Source organism: Somniosus microcephalus, chromosome 7 (genome assembly GCF_052327205.1).
Source record: "Somniosus microcephalus isolate GS21.2 chromosome 7, FLI_Smic_1.0, whole genome shotgun sequence".
Lineage (NCBI taxonomy): Eukaryota > Metazoa > Chordata > Chondrichthyes > Squaliformes > Somniosidae > Somniosus > Somniosus microcephalus.
The window spans coordinates 195,950,159-195,969,675 of record NC_140993.1 but is presented as its reverse complement, the minus strand read 5'-3'; the positions used below and the strand labels follow the sequence as shown (position 1 = coordinate 195,969,675).

General features: G+C 40.9%; 1 protein-coding gene across 2 annotated transcripts in view; it reads left to right on the top strand.

Annotated features, from left to right (window-relative positions):
• The window catches only part of trps1 (trichorhinophalangeal syndrome I), a 237,088-nt gene extending 223,233 nt beyond the window's left edge, over positions 1-13,855 (top strand). Inside the window, exon 7 of one of the 2 annotated variants that reach the window (XR_015079039.1) lies at positions 11,816-11,941. Coding sequence is in view for 1 of the 2 variants with exons in the window: in XM_085993289.1 (XP_085849415.1) it covers positions 11,816-12,880 (1,065 nt within the window). In the remaining variant the exon portion in view is untranslated. Of the gene's footprint in view, positions 1-11,815 lie in introns of both variants that reach the window. The other variant, XM_085993289.1, reaches the window with a different exon arrangement.
• The last annotated feature ends 5,662 nt before the right edge of the window (positions 13,856-19,517 follow it).

Here is a 19,517-nt window from a genome sequence, read left to right as displayed (position 1 = left end):
GAAAGGTTGAGCAGGTTGGGCCTATACTCATTGGAATTTAGAAGAATGAGAGGTGATCTTATTGAAACATATAAGATTCTGAGGGGCTTGGACAGGATAGATGCTGAGCGAATGTTTCCCCTCATGGAAGAATCTAGAATGAAGGAGAATCTAGAACGAGGGGGCATAATCTCAGAATAAGGGGTCGTCCATTTAAGATGGAGATGAAGAGGAATTACTTCTCTGAGGGACGTGAATCTTTGGAATTCTTTACCCCAGAGAGCTGTGGAAGCTGAGTCATTGAATATATTCAAGGTTGAGATGGACAGATTTTTGAGCAGAGGGGAGTCGAGGGTTATGGGGAGCGGGCAGGAAAGTGGAAAGTGGAGTTGAGGCCAGAATCGGATCAGCCATGATCTCATTAAATGGTGGAGCAGGCTTGAGGGGCCAAATGGCCTGCTCCTACTCTTATTTCTTATGTTGATCAAAGAAATTATATTTTTTAAATTTGAACCAGTTGATACAAGTGCTTTGTAATGTCTGTTTGATATCAAATAGTTTGAATTGTTTGGTTGCTGCCTATAAATTTATTTGAAAATACTAAATTTTATGGCTTCTAAATCATAATGAAGTCCTTCTGATTTACCGCACACTTTTATTGGCCCAGATTTTGTGGTCAGTGGTGAAGGGATGGCATTCGCCGTTGACCTTGAAAAAAGCTGCCCGCAAAGATTTAGCGGGCTCTAGAACAACTATTTCCCCTGTTCCGAAGTGACTTTGCATCTGGTGCCATCTATAGGGGATCTGTGGCATCCAGCAACAGTGACATCATCAAGCAGGCTGCTCAGCCAATCAGATTGAAGAATTTTCATGGACAGCAAACCAGGAAGTAAAAAGCACAGATTATAATTAATTTCTTAATCATTTAGAGAAAGCAAAATAAAGATTAAAGTAAAAAAGTAAAGTAAGACTTGCATTTATACAGCACCTTTCACGACCTCAGGATTTCCCAAAGCGCTTTACAGCCAATGAAGTACTTTTGAAGTGTAGTCTCTATTGTAATGTAGGAAACGCAGCAGCCAATTTGCTTACAGCGAGCACCCACAAACAGCAATGTGATCATCACCAGATAATCTGTTTTTAGTGATGTTGATTGAGGGATAGATATTGGCCAGGACACCGGGGATAACTCCCCTGCTCTGCTTTGAAATAGTGTTGTAAGATCTTTTACGTTCACTTGAAAGAGCAGACAGGCTGCGGTTTAACGTCTCATCCGAAAGACGGCACCTCCAACAGTGCAGCACTCCCTCAGTACTGCACTGGAGTGTCAGCCTACATTTTTGTGCTCAAGTCTCTGGAATGGGACTTGAACCCACAACCTTTTGACTGAATGGTGAGAATGCTACCAATTGAGCCACGGCTAAAACCGTGGGATTGGGACATACAGATGGGATTAAGGTAGAAGATTATTTTAAGAATCATGGAATTTTAAAATGTTATTTTGAAGTAATGACACTCCACACTTATAAAATTAGTTTTTCAGGGCCAGTGGTTCAGCAGTAATTATAGAATAATAGAAATTTACAGCACAGCAGGAGGCCATTTGGCCCATCATGTCGGTGCCGGCCAAAAAAGAGCTATCCAGCCTAATCCCACTTTCCAGCTCTTGGTCCGTAGCCCTGTAGGTTACGGCACTTCAAGTGCATATCCAAGTACTTTTTAAATGCGATGAGGGTTTCTGCCTCTACCACCCTTTCAGACAGTTAGTTCCAGACCCCCACCACCCTCTGGGTGAAATAATTTCTCCTCAATATAGCACATAAAGCTAGGCTGACACTCCAGTGCTAGTGCCGAGGGAGTGCTGCACTGTTGGAGGCGCCGTCTTTCGGATGAGATGTTAAACCGAGGCCCCGTCTGCTCTCTCAGGTGGATGTAAAAGATCCCATGGCACTATTTCGAAGAAGAGTAGGGGAGTTATCCCCGGTGTCCTGGCCAATATTTATCCCTCAACCAACATAACAAAAACAGATTGTCTGGTCATCATCACATTGCTGTTTGTGGGACCTTGCTGTGCGCAAATAGGCTGCCGCATTTCCCACATTACAACAGTGACTCCACTTCAAAAGTACTTTATTGACTGTAAAGCGTTTTGAGAAGTCCGGTGGTTGTGAAAGGCGCTACATAAATGCAAGTCTTTTTCTTTTTCAACTCCCCTCTAATCTTTCTACCAGTTACTTTAAATCTATGCCCTCTGGTTGTTGGCCTCTCTGCGAAGGGAAATAGATCCTTCCTATCCACACTATCTAGGCCCCTCATAATTTTATACATCGCAGTGAAGTCTCCCCTCAGCCTCCTCTGTTCCAAAGAAAACAACACCAGCCTATCCAATCTTTCTTCATAGCTAAAATTTTCCAGTCCTGGCAACATCCTCGTAAATCTCCTCTGTAGCCTCTCTAGTGCAATCACATCTTTCCTGTAATGTGGTGACCAGAACTTTACGCATTACTCTAGCTGTGGCCTAACTAGTGTTTTATACAATTCTAGCATAACCTCACTGCTCTTATAGTCTGTGCCTCGGCTAATAAAGGAAAGTATCCTGTGTACCTTCTTAAGCACATTATCTACCTGTCCTGCTACCTTCAGGGATCTGTGGACATGCACTCGAAGATCTCTCTGTTCCTCTACACTTCTCGGTGTCCTACCATTTATAGTGTATTCCCTTGCCTTGTTAGCCCTCCCCAAATGCATTACCTCACACTTCTCCAGATTGAATTCTATTTGTCACTTATCTGCCCACCTGACCAGTCCTTTGCTATCTTGCTGCAGTCTACAGCTTTCTTCCTCACTGTCAACCACACGACCAATTTTCATATCATCTGCAAACTTCTTAATTATGGCCCCTACATTGAAGTCTAAATCATTGATCTGTACCACAGAAAACAAGGGACCGAGTACTGAGTCCTGCGGAACCCCATTGGAAACAGCCTTCCAGTCACAAAAACACCATCGACCCTTTGCTTCCTTCCACTGAGCTAATTTTGGATCCAACTTGCCACTTTCCCTTGGATCCCATGGGCTTTTACTTTATTGATCAGTTTGCCATGTGGCACCTTGTCAAAAGCCTTGCTAAAATCCATGTACATCAAAAGCGGTACCCTTATCGACCCTCCTCAAAAAATTCAATCAAGTTAGTCAGACATGACCTTCCCTTGTCAAATCCATGCTGACTGGCCTTGATTAATCCATGCCTTTCTAAATGACGATTAATACTGTCCCTCACAATGTTTTTCAGGCTGAATGGCCTGTAATTATTCAGTCTATCCCTTTCTCCCTTTTTAAACAATGGTACAACATTAGCAGTCCTCCTGCACCACACCTATAGCCAGAGAGGATTGGAAAATGATGGTCAGAGCCTCTGCTATTTTCTCCTTTGCTTCTCTTAACAACCTGGGATACATTTCATCCGGGCCTGACGATTTATCTCCTTTCAAAGATGCTAAACCCCTTAATTTCCCCCCTCACTATGTTTATCTCATCTAATATTTCACACTCTTCTTCCTTAACGACAATGTCTGCATCATCCCTCTCTTCTGTCATGACTTAGTACGCTGTTACAAACTCATTTATACCTCATTCAACAAGGCTTAACATTTTCAATGGTTTGAAAATATTGCATAAAAAGTTGAAGTTCATGTCAAAGCACTGATTCTGTGTTGATTGCCTCTGCGAAGACTGCAACAACGCACTCTTTGGAGGAGCAGGTTTCCAGAAGTTGCCGTCAGTTTTACACAGTAATGTTGGCGAGTTTCGCCGTCATTGCAGCCGCAAATTCAATTCATTATGTTGTTGATTTTCCTTAGGAAACGCATATGAAAACACAGTAATAAAAAGGATGGAAGCAATGCAACTATTACATATTTAGAGTGTCCTCACTCACATCAGTACAGGAAAATTTGATTGAAACATTTATATCTCACTGTTCACTTGTCTTAAGTCATCTCTGTTTTGCTTACTTCTCTTTAGTCAATCTTTCTCGTTCTCTCTCTCTCTCTCTCTCTCTCTCTCTCTCTCTCTCTCTCTCTTTCCACCCCCCTTCCTTCCCATTTGTCCTTGTCTTTATTCTCTTCCTCCTCCTTCTTCTCCTTCACGGCATGCCAGATGCCAGTCAGCCAGCCTACCCAAAGCAATTGCAAGTAAAATGATCTCACACAATTCTGTATTTCCTCAGGGAATCCTGTTGGTTTGTTTAGCAGCTACCAGAACTCCCCTCGGCATTTGTGTTGCTGCCAGTAAGGAGAACTGATAGTTGAATTTGAGAAGAACACCACCAAAACACTTCAAATAACTGAGCTGTTCTTTCTAGGTGCTACTGCCACATTTCCATTACAGTAAAATGGCTATACTGTAATCTGTGTCCTTGTGTTTAATGAAATGGCCTATATATTAATCCTTTTGTCAAACACAAGGGTGTCATCTAATAGAGGATTGCTATGCATGCAGCAATTACAAAGAAAGCACTCCAGTAAAAACTTGCTTATCCGTTTGAAATGTTGTCACCTGTTTGCAATGGCATAATATCTGGTGGCTGCTCGAGGTGTGAGATGATAGAAGGAAGCAAAAGTCTATTTTGTGACCACTTGTGAAAATTCTGCCACCCACTTTTTCTTGCATCCACCCCTGAATGCACCCACTTGGATGGAGTATGATTTATAGAGACTGTTAGCGCTCTGTCCTCTTGCCCAAGTGTTCGTTCTTCATGTGTTAGCCTCGGCACTAAGGCCTACATTTTCGGAGTATCTGCGGGCGGCGAGGACCCTCGCCAGTGCATGTCGGAAAGTCTCGGGCGCAGTGCCTGTGATTTTACTAACCATTGAATCCCATGGATGGAAAATTGCAGATAATGCACCTGTGATTTTCTGAATTACGTTGGGAGCAGACAAAGTTTTCCATGACCAGGGTATACGCATAATATTTAGACCTAAGTGTTAGTGGGCTATTTGACCATGAGAGCGATCATAACTGAGGCTGATCATGTTCTCACCTGATGTCTGCACTCATGACTTTCCAGCAGTTGTCATTGGATAGCAATTTAGAGTGGGAGCCATCCTGAGCCCAGACTCGATCAGGCTAATACAGAGTGCTTTATTAAGCGAAATATATTAGTAGTAGTACAGGTAGACTATCCTTTATCCGAACTTCCGAAAACCTCTAAAAACCTAAAGTTTTTTTGTTCAGCGTAAGTCGTGCGCACGACATGACCAGAGTGGCGCACGACTTACGCTGAGCAGGGCAGAGGGTCACAGAGTTCCCTCCTGGGTAGGAGATTGCAGGCCGAGCCGGGCAGTGTGAAGGAGGTACCGGGAGAGTGAACCCAACAATACAGCAGCCCGTCCGATAGCTGCAACGGCCCATCCGATATTCTTTTCTCCCCCCGAACCGAACCGCGGCCCGTCCGATGTTCTTTTCTCCACACCCCACCCCCCCGGAACCCCCCCCGACACGGAACAGTCGCAAGAGGTAGCCTGAACTTTTACAATTTATATTAAATACAAATTTCCCAGTCTTATAATAATACCTTCTGAAATCCGAAAACCGAAACTCAGCTGGTCCCAAGGCTTTCGGATAAGGGATAGTGTACCTGTAGTATAATCTTCAAAACATAACAGCATCAAAATGATGCGAAATTAAGTTAGAATCACCAATACATTCTTCATAGATTCTTCGTAGATATATAAACATGTATTTCTCCATGGGATAATACTGTATCAGTAGTGGAAATCTGGTTTTCATTTCACAACCAAGACAGCCCCTATTCACAAAAAACTGTATTGCAGACTAATTGTGACTGTCTTTTGCACATGATAAAGCATATTTAGTAAGACATTCTCAGTGATTTTCATATTCTAATCAGTTTTTGCATGCTAACTACAAATTAGAATGGGCTTTTACACTAAAACAAGCCACGCCATCGGAGGCATTGCTATGGTATAAATGAGGCAGCATACAAGCTTCCAGACGGACAGACAACCACCTCGAGCTGCATTTGCTCCCTGAATCCTGCAGGCCAATTACAATTGCCTGTCTAAGCAGGTCAACAGTGCGTTTTTGTACATTGCTAACCTGGAGGAATCTTCCCCTGATACCGAGGGAGAAGCTTAGAAGTCACAGTTCCCTTCCTGTTGCTGCCAACATTTTGAATCCACTGTAGAATGTTAATGGCAGCAGCCTGAAGCCTCAGCACTGGAGTAGTTCCACAATGTAAAAGGGATTTAAGTGATTAATTGCAGCAAATTATCATTTTGCTACGAAGTGAAACTCTCAAATCCTTTTCATGGAATGCAGATCATTTGTGTAATGTTTTGCAGATAACGTAACATTGATAATTAAGAATCTGACCGGGACACACTCTCAACAGCATCAGCATGAGAAACCCACTGGTACAGTACATTATAATTAGCAGTGCTGTAACTCAACCTGCTCAGTATTCAGAAACACAAACAAATCTTCACAAGTACCTGCTTTTTCCCAGTTATCTCAGAGCAGCTTCTCTCCTAGACTTGCCTCCCCCCAAGCCTCTTCTAGCACATAGTCAGCTCTCTCTCGAGGATAAAATGCTTTTGGAGGAGTAGGAAGTAAAATATATTTTTTAAATCTTGTAAAAAGCTCAGCTAGGTCTCTAGTGCCAGTGCTCGTACAGCCATCTTGAATATATCTACCCTCTCCCGCCAAGTTCCTAGTAATACAAAGTATCGTAGTATATTGATTTAGATTATACACATGAAATATATTCCCCTCACCACCGCTTGAAGTCACGCAAGCCCTTTTGGACCCATGTGCTTAACCGTCAACAATGCAACTTCAACCCTGATGATGCTTGGACAGTCAAATGGAGTTCACAAGAAGTTCAAACACCTCGTGAAAGACCCGACGTGGAAGATCCCTGGCTTCGATCTTCCACGAAGTTTATGGGCAACCCTAAACCGCATCCGCACAAACCATGGCAGATGCAGATACTTGATGCACAAGTAGAGAATTAAAAACTCTCCAGTGTGCGACTGTGATCACCCGGAATAGACCATGGAACATATAACAACTCAATGTCTGATTCACAAATACAAAGAAGGCACAAAGAAAGCGACACACTCCGTTACTCCTGACCCCTGGACAAGCATATGAGGGAGAAGGGAATAGAGGGTTACGCTGATGGATTTAGATGAGGAAAGACGGGAGGAGGCTCGAGTGGAGCATAAACGCCGGCATGGACTGGCTGGGCCAAATGGCCTGTTTCTGTGCCATATATCCTAAGTAATCCTATGCAATTATCTGGCTTAACCACCTAAATGTAAAATTATAGTTGTTACTCTACATCTACGTTAGCCATATGAAGTAGTAGTGAAGGTCTCTTGGATGTATTAACCACATTAAAGATGCAACCAAAAAAATAGGTGATGGGCTAATTGGACCAGACGGTGATGAGCCTGGCACACTTCCTCCCCTCCAGGCTGGTCCTGAAACACACTTTCAGCGACATCTGCACAACCTGAAACTGCATGATCAAAGTTTACTGGGTTTATTTTTTAAAGCGTTCACAAGAGCAGATAGTCATGACTTAAACTACAGTTAAAATTCCAGTATCTTATTGCAGAAACAACAACCAACTAGTGATAATGGTATTGCTGAGACATTATTTGCTCCTACAATAAAAATGGAACACATGATGGATTAGTTATTGGATTTCTTTTCCTGCTGGTCACAGCACACGCGCACACAAGGTAAAATTGGTTACTGCTAGCTGTTTCTGAAGGCCACAGAAAATACTTAGCTGATGTACACACCTCAAGGCAAGGGAGATGGAATGCATAGTTCAGAAAGGTCTTGATATGTATTGTTTGATTGCTACCATTGCCCTTGGATGGGGTCCCATCTCACAGATCATTGAGTGAACATAACATAAGAAATAAGAGCAGGAGTAGGCCATTTGGCCCTTCGAGCCTGCTCCACCATTCAATAAGATCATGGCTGATCTTCTACCTCATCTCCACTTTCCTGCACTATCCCCATATCCCTTGATTCCCTTAGTGTTCAAAAATCTATCGGTCTCTGTCTTGAATATACTCAACAACTGAGCCTCCACAGCCCTCTGGGGTAGAGAATTCCAAAGATTCACCACCCTCTGAGTGAAGAAATTTCTCCTCATCTCAGTCCTAAATGGCCAACCCTTTATTCTGAGACATTGACCCTTGATTCTAGACTCCCTAGCCAGAGGAAACATCCTCCCTGCAGCTACCCTGTCAAGCCCTGTAAGAATGTTGTATGTTTCAATGAGATCACCTCTCATTCTTCTAACCTCTAGAGAATATAGGCTTAGTCTACTCAATCTCTCCTCGTAGGACAATCCCCCCATCCCAGGAATCAGTCTGGTGAACCTTCGTTGCACTTCCTCTATGGCAAGCATATCCTTCCTTAGGTAAGGAGACCAAAACTGTACACAATACTCCAGGTGTGGTCTCACCAGGGCCCTATATAATTGCAGTAAGACGTCTTTACTCTTATACTCAAATCCTCTTGTAATAAAGGCCAACATATCATTTGCTTTCCTAATTGCTTGCTGTACCTGCATGTTAACTTTCAGTGATTCGTGTACAAGGACACCCAGGTCCCTCTGAACACCAACATTTCCCAATCTCTCACCATTTTAAAAAAAAAATACTCTGCTTTTCTATTTTTCCAACCAAAGTGGATAACTTCACATTTCTTCACATTCCATTTGCCATGTTCTTGCCCACTCACAACCTGTCTACATCCCCTTGAAGCCTCCTTCCATCCTCCTCACAACTTACATTCCCACCCAGCTTTGTATCATCAGCAAACTTGGTCCCCTCATCCAAATCATTGATGTAGATTGTGAATAGCTGAGGCCCAAGCACTGATCCTTGTACCCCTCTAGTTACAGCCTGCCAACCCGAAAATGACCTGTTTATTCCTACTGTTTTCTGTCCGTTAACCAATCCTCAGTCCATGCTAGTAGATTCGTCAAACACGATTTCCCTTTCATAAATCTGTGTTGACTCTGCCCAATCCTATTATTACTTTCTCAGTGCTCTGTTACCAAGTCCTTAATAATAGATTCTAGCATTTTCCCTACTACTGATGTCAGGCTAACTGGTCTGTAGTTCCCCATTTTCTCTCTCCCTCCTTTCTCAAATCGTGGGGTTACATTTGCTACCTTCCAATCCACGGGAACCATTCTAGAATCCATGGAATTTTGGAAAATGACAACCAATGCATCCACTATCTCTATAGCCACATCATTCAAATCCCTAGGATGTAGGCCATCTGGTCCAGGACGTTTATCGGCTTTTAGTTCCATTAATTTCTCCAGTACTTTTTTTTACTATTACTAATTTCTTTCAGTTCCTCATTCTTGCTAGACCCTTGGTGGCATGTGGCATATCGAGTTGCCTGGAGTACAGTGACGAGCATTCTCCTAGGTCTAACTACATTTACCTAGATATTTGGGAGTAAAAGCACACTCCAGTTTGTAGGGGCCATGAGGTCCACTTACAAGAATAGCTAGTGGTTCTGAACCCAGGATAAATATCTAGTGTAAAGTTCCAAAAACATTAACAGCCACCATTGCTGATGAAAAAGACAGACTTGCATTTATATAGCGCCTTTCATGACCACCAGACATCTCAAAGCGTTTTACAGTCAGTGAAGTACTTTTGGAGTGTAGTCACTGTTGTAATGTGGCAGCTAATTTGCGCTCAGCAAGCTCCCACAAACAGCAATGTGATAATGACCAGATAATCTATTTTTGTTAGTTGAGGGAGAAATATTGGCCAGGACACGGGGGTTAATTCCCCTGCTCCTCTTCGAAAAAGTGCCATGGGATCTTTTGCGTCCACCTGAGAGGGCAGACTGGACCTCGGTTTAATGTCTCATCCGAAAGACGGCACCTCCAACAGTGCAGCACTGCACTGGAGTGTCAGCCTAGCTTTATATGCTCAAGCCCCTGGAGTAGGACTTGAACCCACAACCTTTTGACTGAGAGGCGAGTGTGCTACCCACTGAGCCACAGCTGAATATACGCTCTCCATCTTCTGCACGCATAAGAATATAGGCCCTGTAATTCCGCAGGGATAGACGTTCCACCGGTGGAAGAGCAACACCCCTCCATGCGAGTAGCCCTAGGCCCCACTCCGGGGATCGGGTCAATTACCATACTTGGGCAAGCCACTGGCACCTCTAAGGGTGCGTTACTAGTGCCCAGCCCAACAGAAAGCTGAGAAAGCCAGAGCAACACTTTTTTGACCCAGTACAGGAGCCCTAGCAAGGTCCCCCTCCAGACAAAGAACTGCCTGAATCTGCATCTCTCAAAGTTGCCATTGGACTGTCCAGAAGGTACAAATCCCTCTGAGATCAATTATCTGCTCCCTTCTTTGCAGTTTGGGGTCTATAATGGAGCCTATACCTGCTGAAATGGGCATAGGCTTACTCTCAGCAGGCATAGGCTCCATTGAGCCTATCGGGAGATGGCCAGTGAAATTTACCGCGGAAGCTTCGTAACTCTGCCTGCCACACCCTATTGACATAGGGGGGTGCAGGTAGAAGATGCCCCATTGGGGAACTCTCATTGGGGCCTTTACCACTGCTTCAAACCTACTACCATTTTCCAGGAAGCAGCAATAAATAGGGTGACCGAGAGGGCAATCCTTCAGTGACCTGGACCCTCCCACCATTTACCTGTAGTGGGGGAGGAGGGAAGGAGCAGGCTTTTCTTTCGAATTGATGGTCCTGCTGCACACACCATCTAATGCATATGCTAGTTGTAGACTTTGCGGCTGTCATTGTCACACTATAATAAATACTGCTGCCGACACTGGTACAGTAGACTCACTTCGTGCGGGATGTTTCACCCAATAATTTTGCACTTTTCTGCATTTGTAAAGTCTATATTGTCCATTTCTCTGTAGACAGCTGTCCCCTAATTGAATATGCATCTGCAGCCGTTGTATAGACAGCTGTTTGCAGTGAAGTTTAAAGCATGTTCTTTACCACAGTAGACTGGGGTGCGCACAGTTACACAGTCACAAAATGAGCCATGGGTGAAAATACAACTTTAATGCTACACCTTCAGTAATGTATTTTTTTCATCAGAAAAGCAGATAATTAAACTATATCTTTCTAATACAAAAAGAAAATACTGCAGATGCTGGAAATCTGAAATAAAAACAGAAAATGCTGGAGAAACTCAGCAGGTCAGGCAGCATCTGTGAAGAGAGAAACAGAGTTACTGTTTCAGGTCGATGACCTTTCATCAGAACTGAAAAAAAGCCTGCATTTTTCCAGTTCTGACGAAAGGTCATCAACCTGAAACGTTAACTCTGTTTCTCTCTTCACAGATGCTGCCTGACCTGCTGAGTTTCTCCAGCATTTTCTGTTTTTATTTTGTATCTTCCTAATCTGTATTCTATTACATCAGAATTCTAGTTCTGACCTTGCACATCCTTTGTTCATGTTACAAATCCATCTATTTACTTGTCTGGTTACCTCACGCTGATGCAATTTTTATTTAACAAACAGGAGCAAGTATAAACTTATACTATTTGTTATACAAAACAACATGTTTGGGAACAATTATATAAATGTATAATTCCCTTGTTTTTGGGCTTGAATGAACTCGTGTGCCCCCTCCCCCCCAAACTGAGGATTTGCATATAAACCTAATTCAGTCCTCGTGGTCAATTAGTCTGTACACAGTTACAATTTAATGAAAAATAGCATGAGTTGTGCAAGTGTAAGTTAAGATCTGCCTGTTTTTGCTTGTTTCCAGACTCCAAGGCCTTTAAATATTATAAAGCAAAGTAATGGGGAGCAGATTATTCGAAGGCGGACAAGAAAGCGACTTAATCCTGACGTACTCCCAACAGATCAGGTCAACAAACAGCAGAGAGTAAGCAACGAGGAGCAACTGAATGACAGCTCCCTAGAAAGGAAATCGGAGGAGCACACTTCAGAGAGTCAGCACCGGGAGCAGCAGCAGTCTAATCTGAGCAAACTTGATCTCTACGGTTCAGTGAGTAAGCCACATCAGGGCCAGTCTACATTGGTGGTTGGCCAGACTGGAGACCTTCACAGAAGAATGCAGCCTCTGCATGTTCAAGTAAAGAGCCCTCAGGAAAGCTGTGTAGACACAGGAAATTGTTTGCCTGTATCGGAAGGAAAAGGAAGTTCAGAACGAGGGAGTCCTATTGAAAAATACCTTAGACCTACAAAGCACCCAAATTACTCTCCTCCAGGAAGCCCTATTGAAAAGTACCAGTATCCTCTGTTTGGATTTCAGTTTGTGCATAGTGATTTACAAAATGAAGCTGATTGGCTGAGGTTCTGGAGTAAGTATAAATTGTCTGTCGCTGGGAATCCACACTACCATGTGTCTGGCCTACCAAACCCTTGCCAAAACTTCGTGCCTTATCCTGCCTTTAACCTGCCTCCAACTTTCTCATCCCTTGGATCTGATAATGACATTCCTTTGGATCTGGCAACAAAGCATTCCAGATCAGGACCAACTGCAAATGGTGCCGCAAAGGACAAAGTTAATGCATCGGTAACTACGATGGAGGAGAGTGTAGAAAATGTGGTAAAAACTCCGGACAAAGTTGATCGAGGCACTCAAGATGAATCACTGACGAAGTGTGTTCATTGCAGCATTCTCTTTATGGATGAAGTGATGTATGCATTGCATATGAGTTGCCATGGTGAAAGCGGACCTTTCCAGTGTAGCATATGCCAGCATTTCTGTACAGACAAGTATGACTTTATGACACACATTCAGAGGGGCCTGCATAGAAATGTGCAATCTGATAAAAATTGCAAACCTAAAGAAGAGAACTTTTAGTACTGTAACACAATGAGTACATGTTGCATTTTAGAATTTGGGAGAACAATCAGAATATTATTTTTCTAAAAAAGAGTAAATGTAAAACATTTGAAAATGATGGTGCCTGACACATTGTATAATTTTTTTCTATAAAGTATGCAACAAAAATACTGCATTATGCTTTCGAGTCAGAATACTGATTCTTTTCTAGCTGTTTACATGTGCAAATGTAGCAAAAGAAGTAATGAAGCACCTATTTCTATTTCATTAGAATGTTTTTTCTTTCACATAGTAACCCTGAATACCAACATGAAATAACTATGGTTGTTGCTAATGCAAAGTATGGATGAAAAGTAGCTGAACGTATTTTCATGCTTAAATAGGGGGAAAAGAGGGTAGCACTATGCATTCCACTTAATGAATATTAATGTACCTTGTGTTATCTATCAAAGCTCTTAATTCATATTGTTAAGCTTGAAAAGACTATATGCACATTTGTTAATTGCTTTTCAATATTATGTTTCAAGTGAAACAGTTTGAAAGTTGATGGTTCTTATCAAGTGATGTTGGAATCGCTGTTTACTATTGACTTTGTTTATTGCATTTTCCAGTAGCATCATACATCAGTCTTATAATGAAATACAGTCTTGTTTCAGTGCAGAGGCAGTGTTTCCAGGAGCTTAAAAAAATTGAGCAATCTGGAAATGAATCATAGCTTTTACAGTTTTTGGGGGTTTTCAAATCTTATAATATTATTCAATGATATATCCCAGTAAAAAGATCCGAATCCCGAGGAATGCAAAAGGAACCACTGCCTCTGCCTTTAAAGCAACTGGGACATGCTTCTGATTTTCATCATGCATGTAATTTTGTGATGTTTATTTTTTTTTTATCACACCTACACATTCTTTCTGTATCTCCCATGAACGCTATTTCAGACAGAAATGAGGTTATTTACATCTAAACTTGAATAATAAAGTTTTACCAAAAGTATTAAGTCAAGTTTCCTGATACAGTCAACAAGCTGCTCTTGGGCCCCTTTTTGTTATGTTTAAAATTTTGGTCTCTTTCATAATTGCTTTGAGTTCTGTCTATAAACAGTGAAATACTTTCCACAGAAATTTTAAATATGCACACAATTACTTGGAAAAAATACAAATAGGTTTCACTGGTTGGTTTTACTGATTAATCGTCTTGGACTGAAATGTGTGTAATAGATAATCTTATGATGTTCAGACCTTCAACTGCAATAAACTCCCAGTTTCAAGGTGCTAGAGCAGTCAAAACCCTATTAATTTTACAAGCACTTCCATATTCTCTGAAGGACTGCAGTAGGTGTTGATGCAGGTTAGAACTTCACTGTTGCCTGGAGGCCCACATTTAGTATTCCTCTGCTGTCCATATTCTGGTTTAAACTGGTTATTTTTGTAAACCTCTCGTAAGTAAGATTCAACACTTTATGATATGTGACAACCAAAGGTTGTGTGGCAGGAACAGATCAGCAGCTTTTCAAAAGTCTAATTAGTGCAGTCACGACTGAGCCTGCATACAGCAGAATCCACAGCAGCCACCATTAGCACTGCCTGAAGAAGGATGCTGTTGACAGATGGTGACAGTAAGCAGATTTTCCAGAGGTAGGCAAGCTATCTGTCACAGTGCAACTAAGCACTCATGAAAACTGCTGCACACCAGTTCTGACACTCTAGACTGTCTCTGTGACTGCTTTGTCTGTAAGATATTCTTTCTTATTTTTGTTCAGCTTATTGACCGTTTAGTACCACTCCAGGATACTGGTCCCTATAAAAGTCAAGTGTATGGCTTTCCATAGAGTGCTGTATATAGTTGAACACTATAGAGATCCTGCTTAATAGGTTAGACAGGATTTGACTCGCTACTGATTTGTCATATCCATCTTATCATACACCAGCGATAATATAGTACTTAACATTTTTTAGTGGGTTGTTTTCCTGAAGCTGAAATACTCGGTGAAATAATTTAAATTGCAGATTGGAGAGTATTCCCACCACCCCCCTCCACAAGTATTAGCACAAATACTTTGTGAAGCATGGAGGAGTTAATTGAAGAAAATAATTTTTTTAATGAACAGACTTTGGTGTCTGCTGAAACTTGTAACACAAATTATTCTAGTGAATGCTTATTTTTAACTCTTTTCCCCCCCCCCACACACACACACACACACACACACACACACACACACACACACTAAGGTCTGATGGCTTGTGGAAGGAAAGTGGCACTGTAACTTCAGAAGATGGTCACACATTGACCCTCCAGTCTTTACTATGACCAACATAGAAATTTTATCTTAGAGTTTCTGCCCAATCTCAAATAATGGAAACTCTCTCAAATCAGATTGTAGTGTGGGCAGGTGTTGGTTCAAATTAAGGTTGCTAAGTTAGGTTTACTACAAATTATTTTCACAAGTAGTGCTTTAGGCATTAACATTTTCAATTAATTAGAAGTGTGTGACAAGGCCTCAGTCTCAGGATTGAAGAGTAATCTTAAAATGCTGCAATATTTGTACAGGTAATAAGCATGTTAAACTTGGAACAGGGGCTGCAATTGTTTCTGCTGCTTCTCAGGTCAAACATCACAAGGATCAAACCATTCAAGCACCAAAGGACTTTATTTTGTAATGGCACAACTTGCAATAAATTTTACCTAATTCCAGAGGAAAAGAGTAAAGCAAAACTACAGAAGCATTTGGGAGCTATTTTATAACTCTGAATTTGTAAACAAAATGCAGTGAGCCGAATAATGGCAAATGAAATAAAATGCATACAAATGCAAAGTACTACACGTAGGAAGGAAAATGGATGATGCATTACTCTTAATGAATAGTTCTGAAATAGCTAAGGATGAGATTGAAAGAGACCTAGGAGTCTGGTAGACTCACATGTCCAAACAATTCAGAGCAGCACTTAACGAAGCCAAAAACATATTGAACTACATAGCCAAAAACAGTAAAATACAATTCAGAGGACTTTGTGATCAAGCTGTACGGTGCTTTGCTCAGAACGCACCTTGAGTACTACGTCCATTTCTGGTCATTGAGAAACGTGGGAGTGAAAAACGTGGGAGACCATCAAGTGCTGAAGGCAGTGCAAAGAAGAGCCATGAGGCTGAGCCCGAGCCCTCGTGTCAGGGGTCTGAGTTATGTTAAGACTATAGAGACACTTGGACTTTTCAGCTTGGAAAAGAGTTGTCTGAGAGATGTTCTTATAGAGGTATGAAAGATAGTAAATGGTATGGAAAAGGTAAATCCAGAATACTACTTTTAAAAGAAGCGGTAGCAATATGACAAAGAGACACAGGTTCAAACTAGTAAAAGGTAACATTAGGACTGATACCAGGACGTTGTTCTTCACAGAGAATGATCAACCTATGGAATGAACTTCCAGGCATAGTGGTGGAGGTGTAAGCCCTGGAATCATTTTAAAAAGCAAATAGATGAAGCACTATAGGATTGTTCTAGAGGAAGGAATTAAGATGGGCTGAATGGCTTTCCTCATCCGTAAGAAGCTTGTGAAACTGTTTCCAAAGTGACATGTTATCAATAGATATAATGTTGCAATAATCAGATAGTTAATTACTAATTACTGGTATGTCTCTTTCAATAATCACTTGCCTTTATAAAAATAGAGAATGAGAGATTTTACACATCAGATTCTGGTATACGGATTACCAGTGGTTCAAACTGAGTCAGCAATACTCAAACATGTATCAGTAACCATGAAATTATTTCTAAAGTCTTCAATCAAGACTAAATGTATGAGCCTGTGAAGAGCTGACATTGTCATTTGCAGAATTTACCGCATGGCAGAGTCCCTGGGCTCAAACTGTGATTAATAATTTCAAGAACTTGCATGTTATCAAGTACTTTTAACATTGAGCTTGAAGGGGTTGCAAGATTATTTTTTTTTAAACGGCATTGGAGTAGGTTAAAAAGTTCCAGTATGATGAAATAATAGTCGGATCTTGTGTATTGCAACCACACCTTATATGAGAAGTGAAATGGTTTCCCATGACCTCAATTGATCCTCATTCTGCAGTTTGAAAATCAAGGTTATGCTCCCATAAGACATATTACTTTTAAAACTATGCTAATAAGCTCATTTTGCCCTCGCCGCTGACACTGATTACTTTATCTCACCCTTTTGGTCATTAATTTCGTGCAGACCTTCATTTATCATTGTCTTTTTGTATGTTCGACCCAATTACTTGACTGCTCAATGGTGCTTCTCATTTTGCATTACTCCATTAGCTCTGGATCATGGCTTCCTTAAACATCATCAGATATGGTCTTTAAAAAGAGAAGTAATAATTGCATGGGTATCCTGATGCATCTTAAGAACTCTTGGTGCTGATGAGCCCATTCATTTTTCACTCAGAATGGTCTGTTGAAATAAATGTGTGATGGAGCCCTACTTTCTAGGTACCCTCCTCACCTATCCACCGTTTTGAATATTCTGAGTGTTTGGAAAATATTTTCTGTTCCGTACAGGTCCATTTTTTCATTTTTTTCCTAATATCTGTTTTGGTTTATTTATTGGTGTTAAAAAGAAAATCTGATATATACATTTTTAAAATACCTAACATAAGAAAAAGGAGCAGGGATAGGCCATTTGGCCCCTCGAGCCTGCTCCGCCATTCAATAAGATCATGGCTGATCTTCTACCTCATCTCCACTATCCCCATATCCCTTGATTCCCTTAATATTCAAAAATCTATTGATCTCTGTCTTGAATATACTCAATGACCTATGCCACCTTTGGTAATTGTTACTATGAAATGCACCAAGAGTGTGGGTATGGCTGACTATTCTGGATCCACAATGGAAATTCCTATGGCAACGTCTAGTTACAAAAGGCTGACACCAGTCACTCCAAAGCAGATAATGGCGGAGAGCATCTATGTTTGTTGACTTTGCTGTGTAAATGAAGTGGTGGAGGGGGTTGGGTGGGAGAATTGTGCTTGGGATTAGGAACTAATTTCTGAACATTTATATTTTAATGTAACTTTGTCATCTTCACTTGTATCAAAAATTGAGAGTTTTTTTCCCCTAAAGGACCTGAGACAATAGTTAGTTACATTCCTGCATAAATTGCAATGAGAAACCATGAAGATATCTCAAAATAACGATTTGGTGCTATATGCTCATATCCTCAGTGGAAATATCTGAAATTCAGCTAGAGAATGTTTTCAAATGGGTCCTACTGTAAAATGCATCCAACACAGACACTAGATATGGAAATCTACATATTGCACAGCAGATAAACATCCCGTACTGCAAAAATAGGCTTCATTAGTTACTCTGATACCACAATACTGGGAGAATGGAAATTAGAATATAAAAGAAAATTTCCCTGACGAGAATATTCCAGTTCCATATCGAGGCGAGAGCCACTTCAACTGTAAAATGAAAGTTCTCACTATCTTAAGCTTCAGTATTCAAGTTCTATATATGATTCTTAATTCAAATTTCTGCTACCTCGAGAGAATTCATTGATTGCACATCACAGCTGCCAGTTTAGCAGAAGTACAAGGAGAATGGGTTTAGAAGGTTCTTGTGCATACCCTGTAGGTTCAAATTCTATTGGAGATTTGACTTATTACAACATTGATTGTTTCCAGTACATGCTGCTATGTGCTTTCTTCTGTTATTTTGCTTAACCAGTATGATTGATTGTAAAGCACAATGACCACAGCAACTAGCGACTGAACGTCAATTTCTGTTTTCATTACATGGAATTCCAGGATTTTTTTTACCAGTATTTGGGGATTATGCTATGTGATTCTGTTTATTCTTTTCATGGGAATGGAAACCCAGCAGCTTTGCCCATAATATAAAAGGGCCTAGTATTCCCTACAAAGAGGGCTACTGCTTTATGGTGACTGAATAAGTCAAATTCCATTTTTATTAACTGGGATTTAGGGATTTTTACCAGTATTTTTGTGAATTGCATTCCACAGTTCCATCTATTTCTTTGTAAAAACCAGTGTTCTTGGTAATAAGTGTTAAAGGCCATTTCACTAGCTATAATTTCATATGCAACATATACTGTACAGTCAACCAATGGTTATACTCATTTTTAGCTTAGTAAAAGTGGGTGTAGAATATCAATCAAAATTAACTTTTATGTGGCGTGGGTATAGAGTTATATTTTTGTATTTAGCTGAGCATTATTTTGTGTGTGCATCATAGATTTTCAAAGATTGAATTAAAAAAAACTAATATTGCCAAAGAGTTACCTTTCTAGCAGGAATTCAAACTATGTCTGTAAAATGCCAGAAGAGGCTTTAACCTACAAGTCTGTGATTTTTAGAAAAAAAATATTTTCTGCAAATAGCATACAGGGAGGAGATTGGACTATCTTGCAACAAAATGACTTCAAATTTGGGATAACACAGTTGTGTCTTGCACTTGTATCCCATCCCCATCCCAAAGTTGTGCAAATTTCCACATAGCAGTGAATAGTCACAATGTTATATTCCAACAAAATTGGTGCATTGTGCCATTGCAATTTTTAAAATAAATCAATGCCTTGACTATTGAAAGAACGATCTTGTGTGTTTTTCTTTTTAAACACAAAGCAGTACAAATATGTCAGTGTTCAGAGACTGCAAAATATCT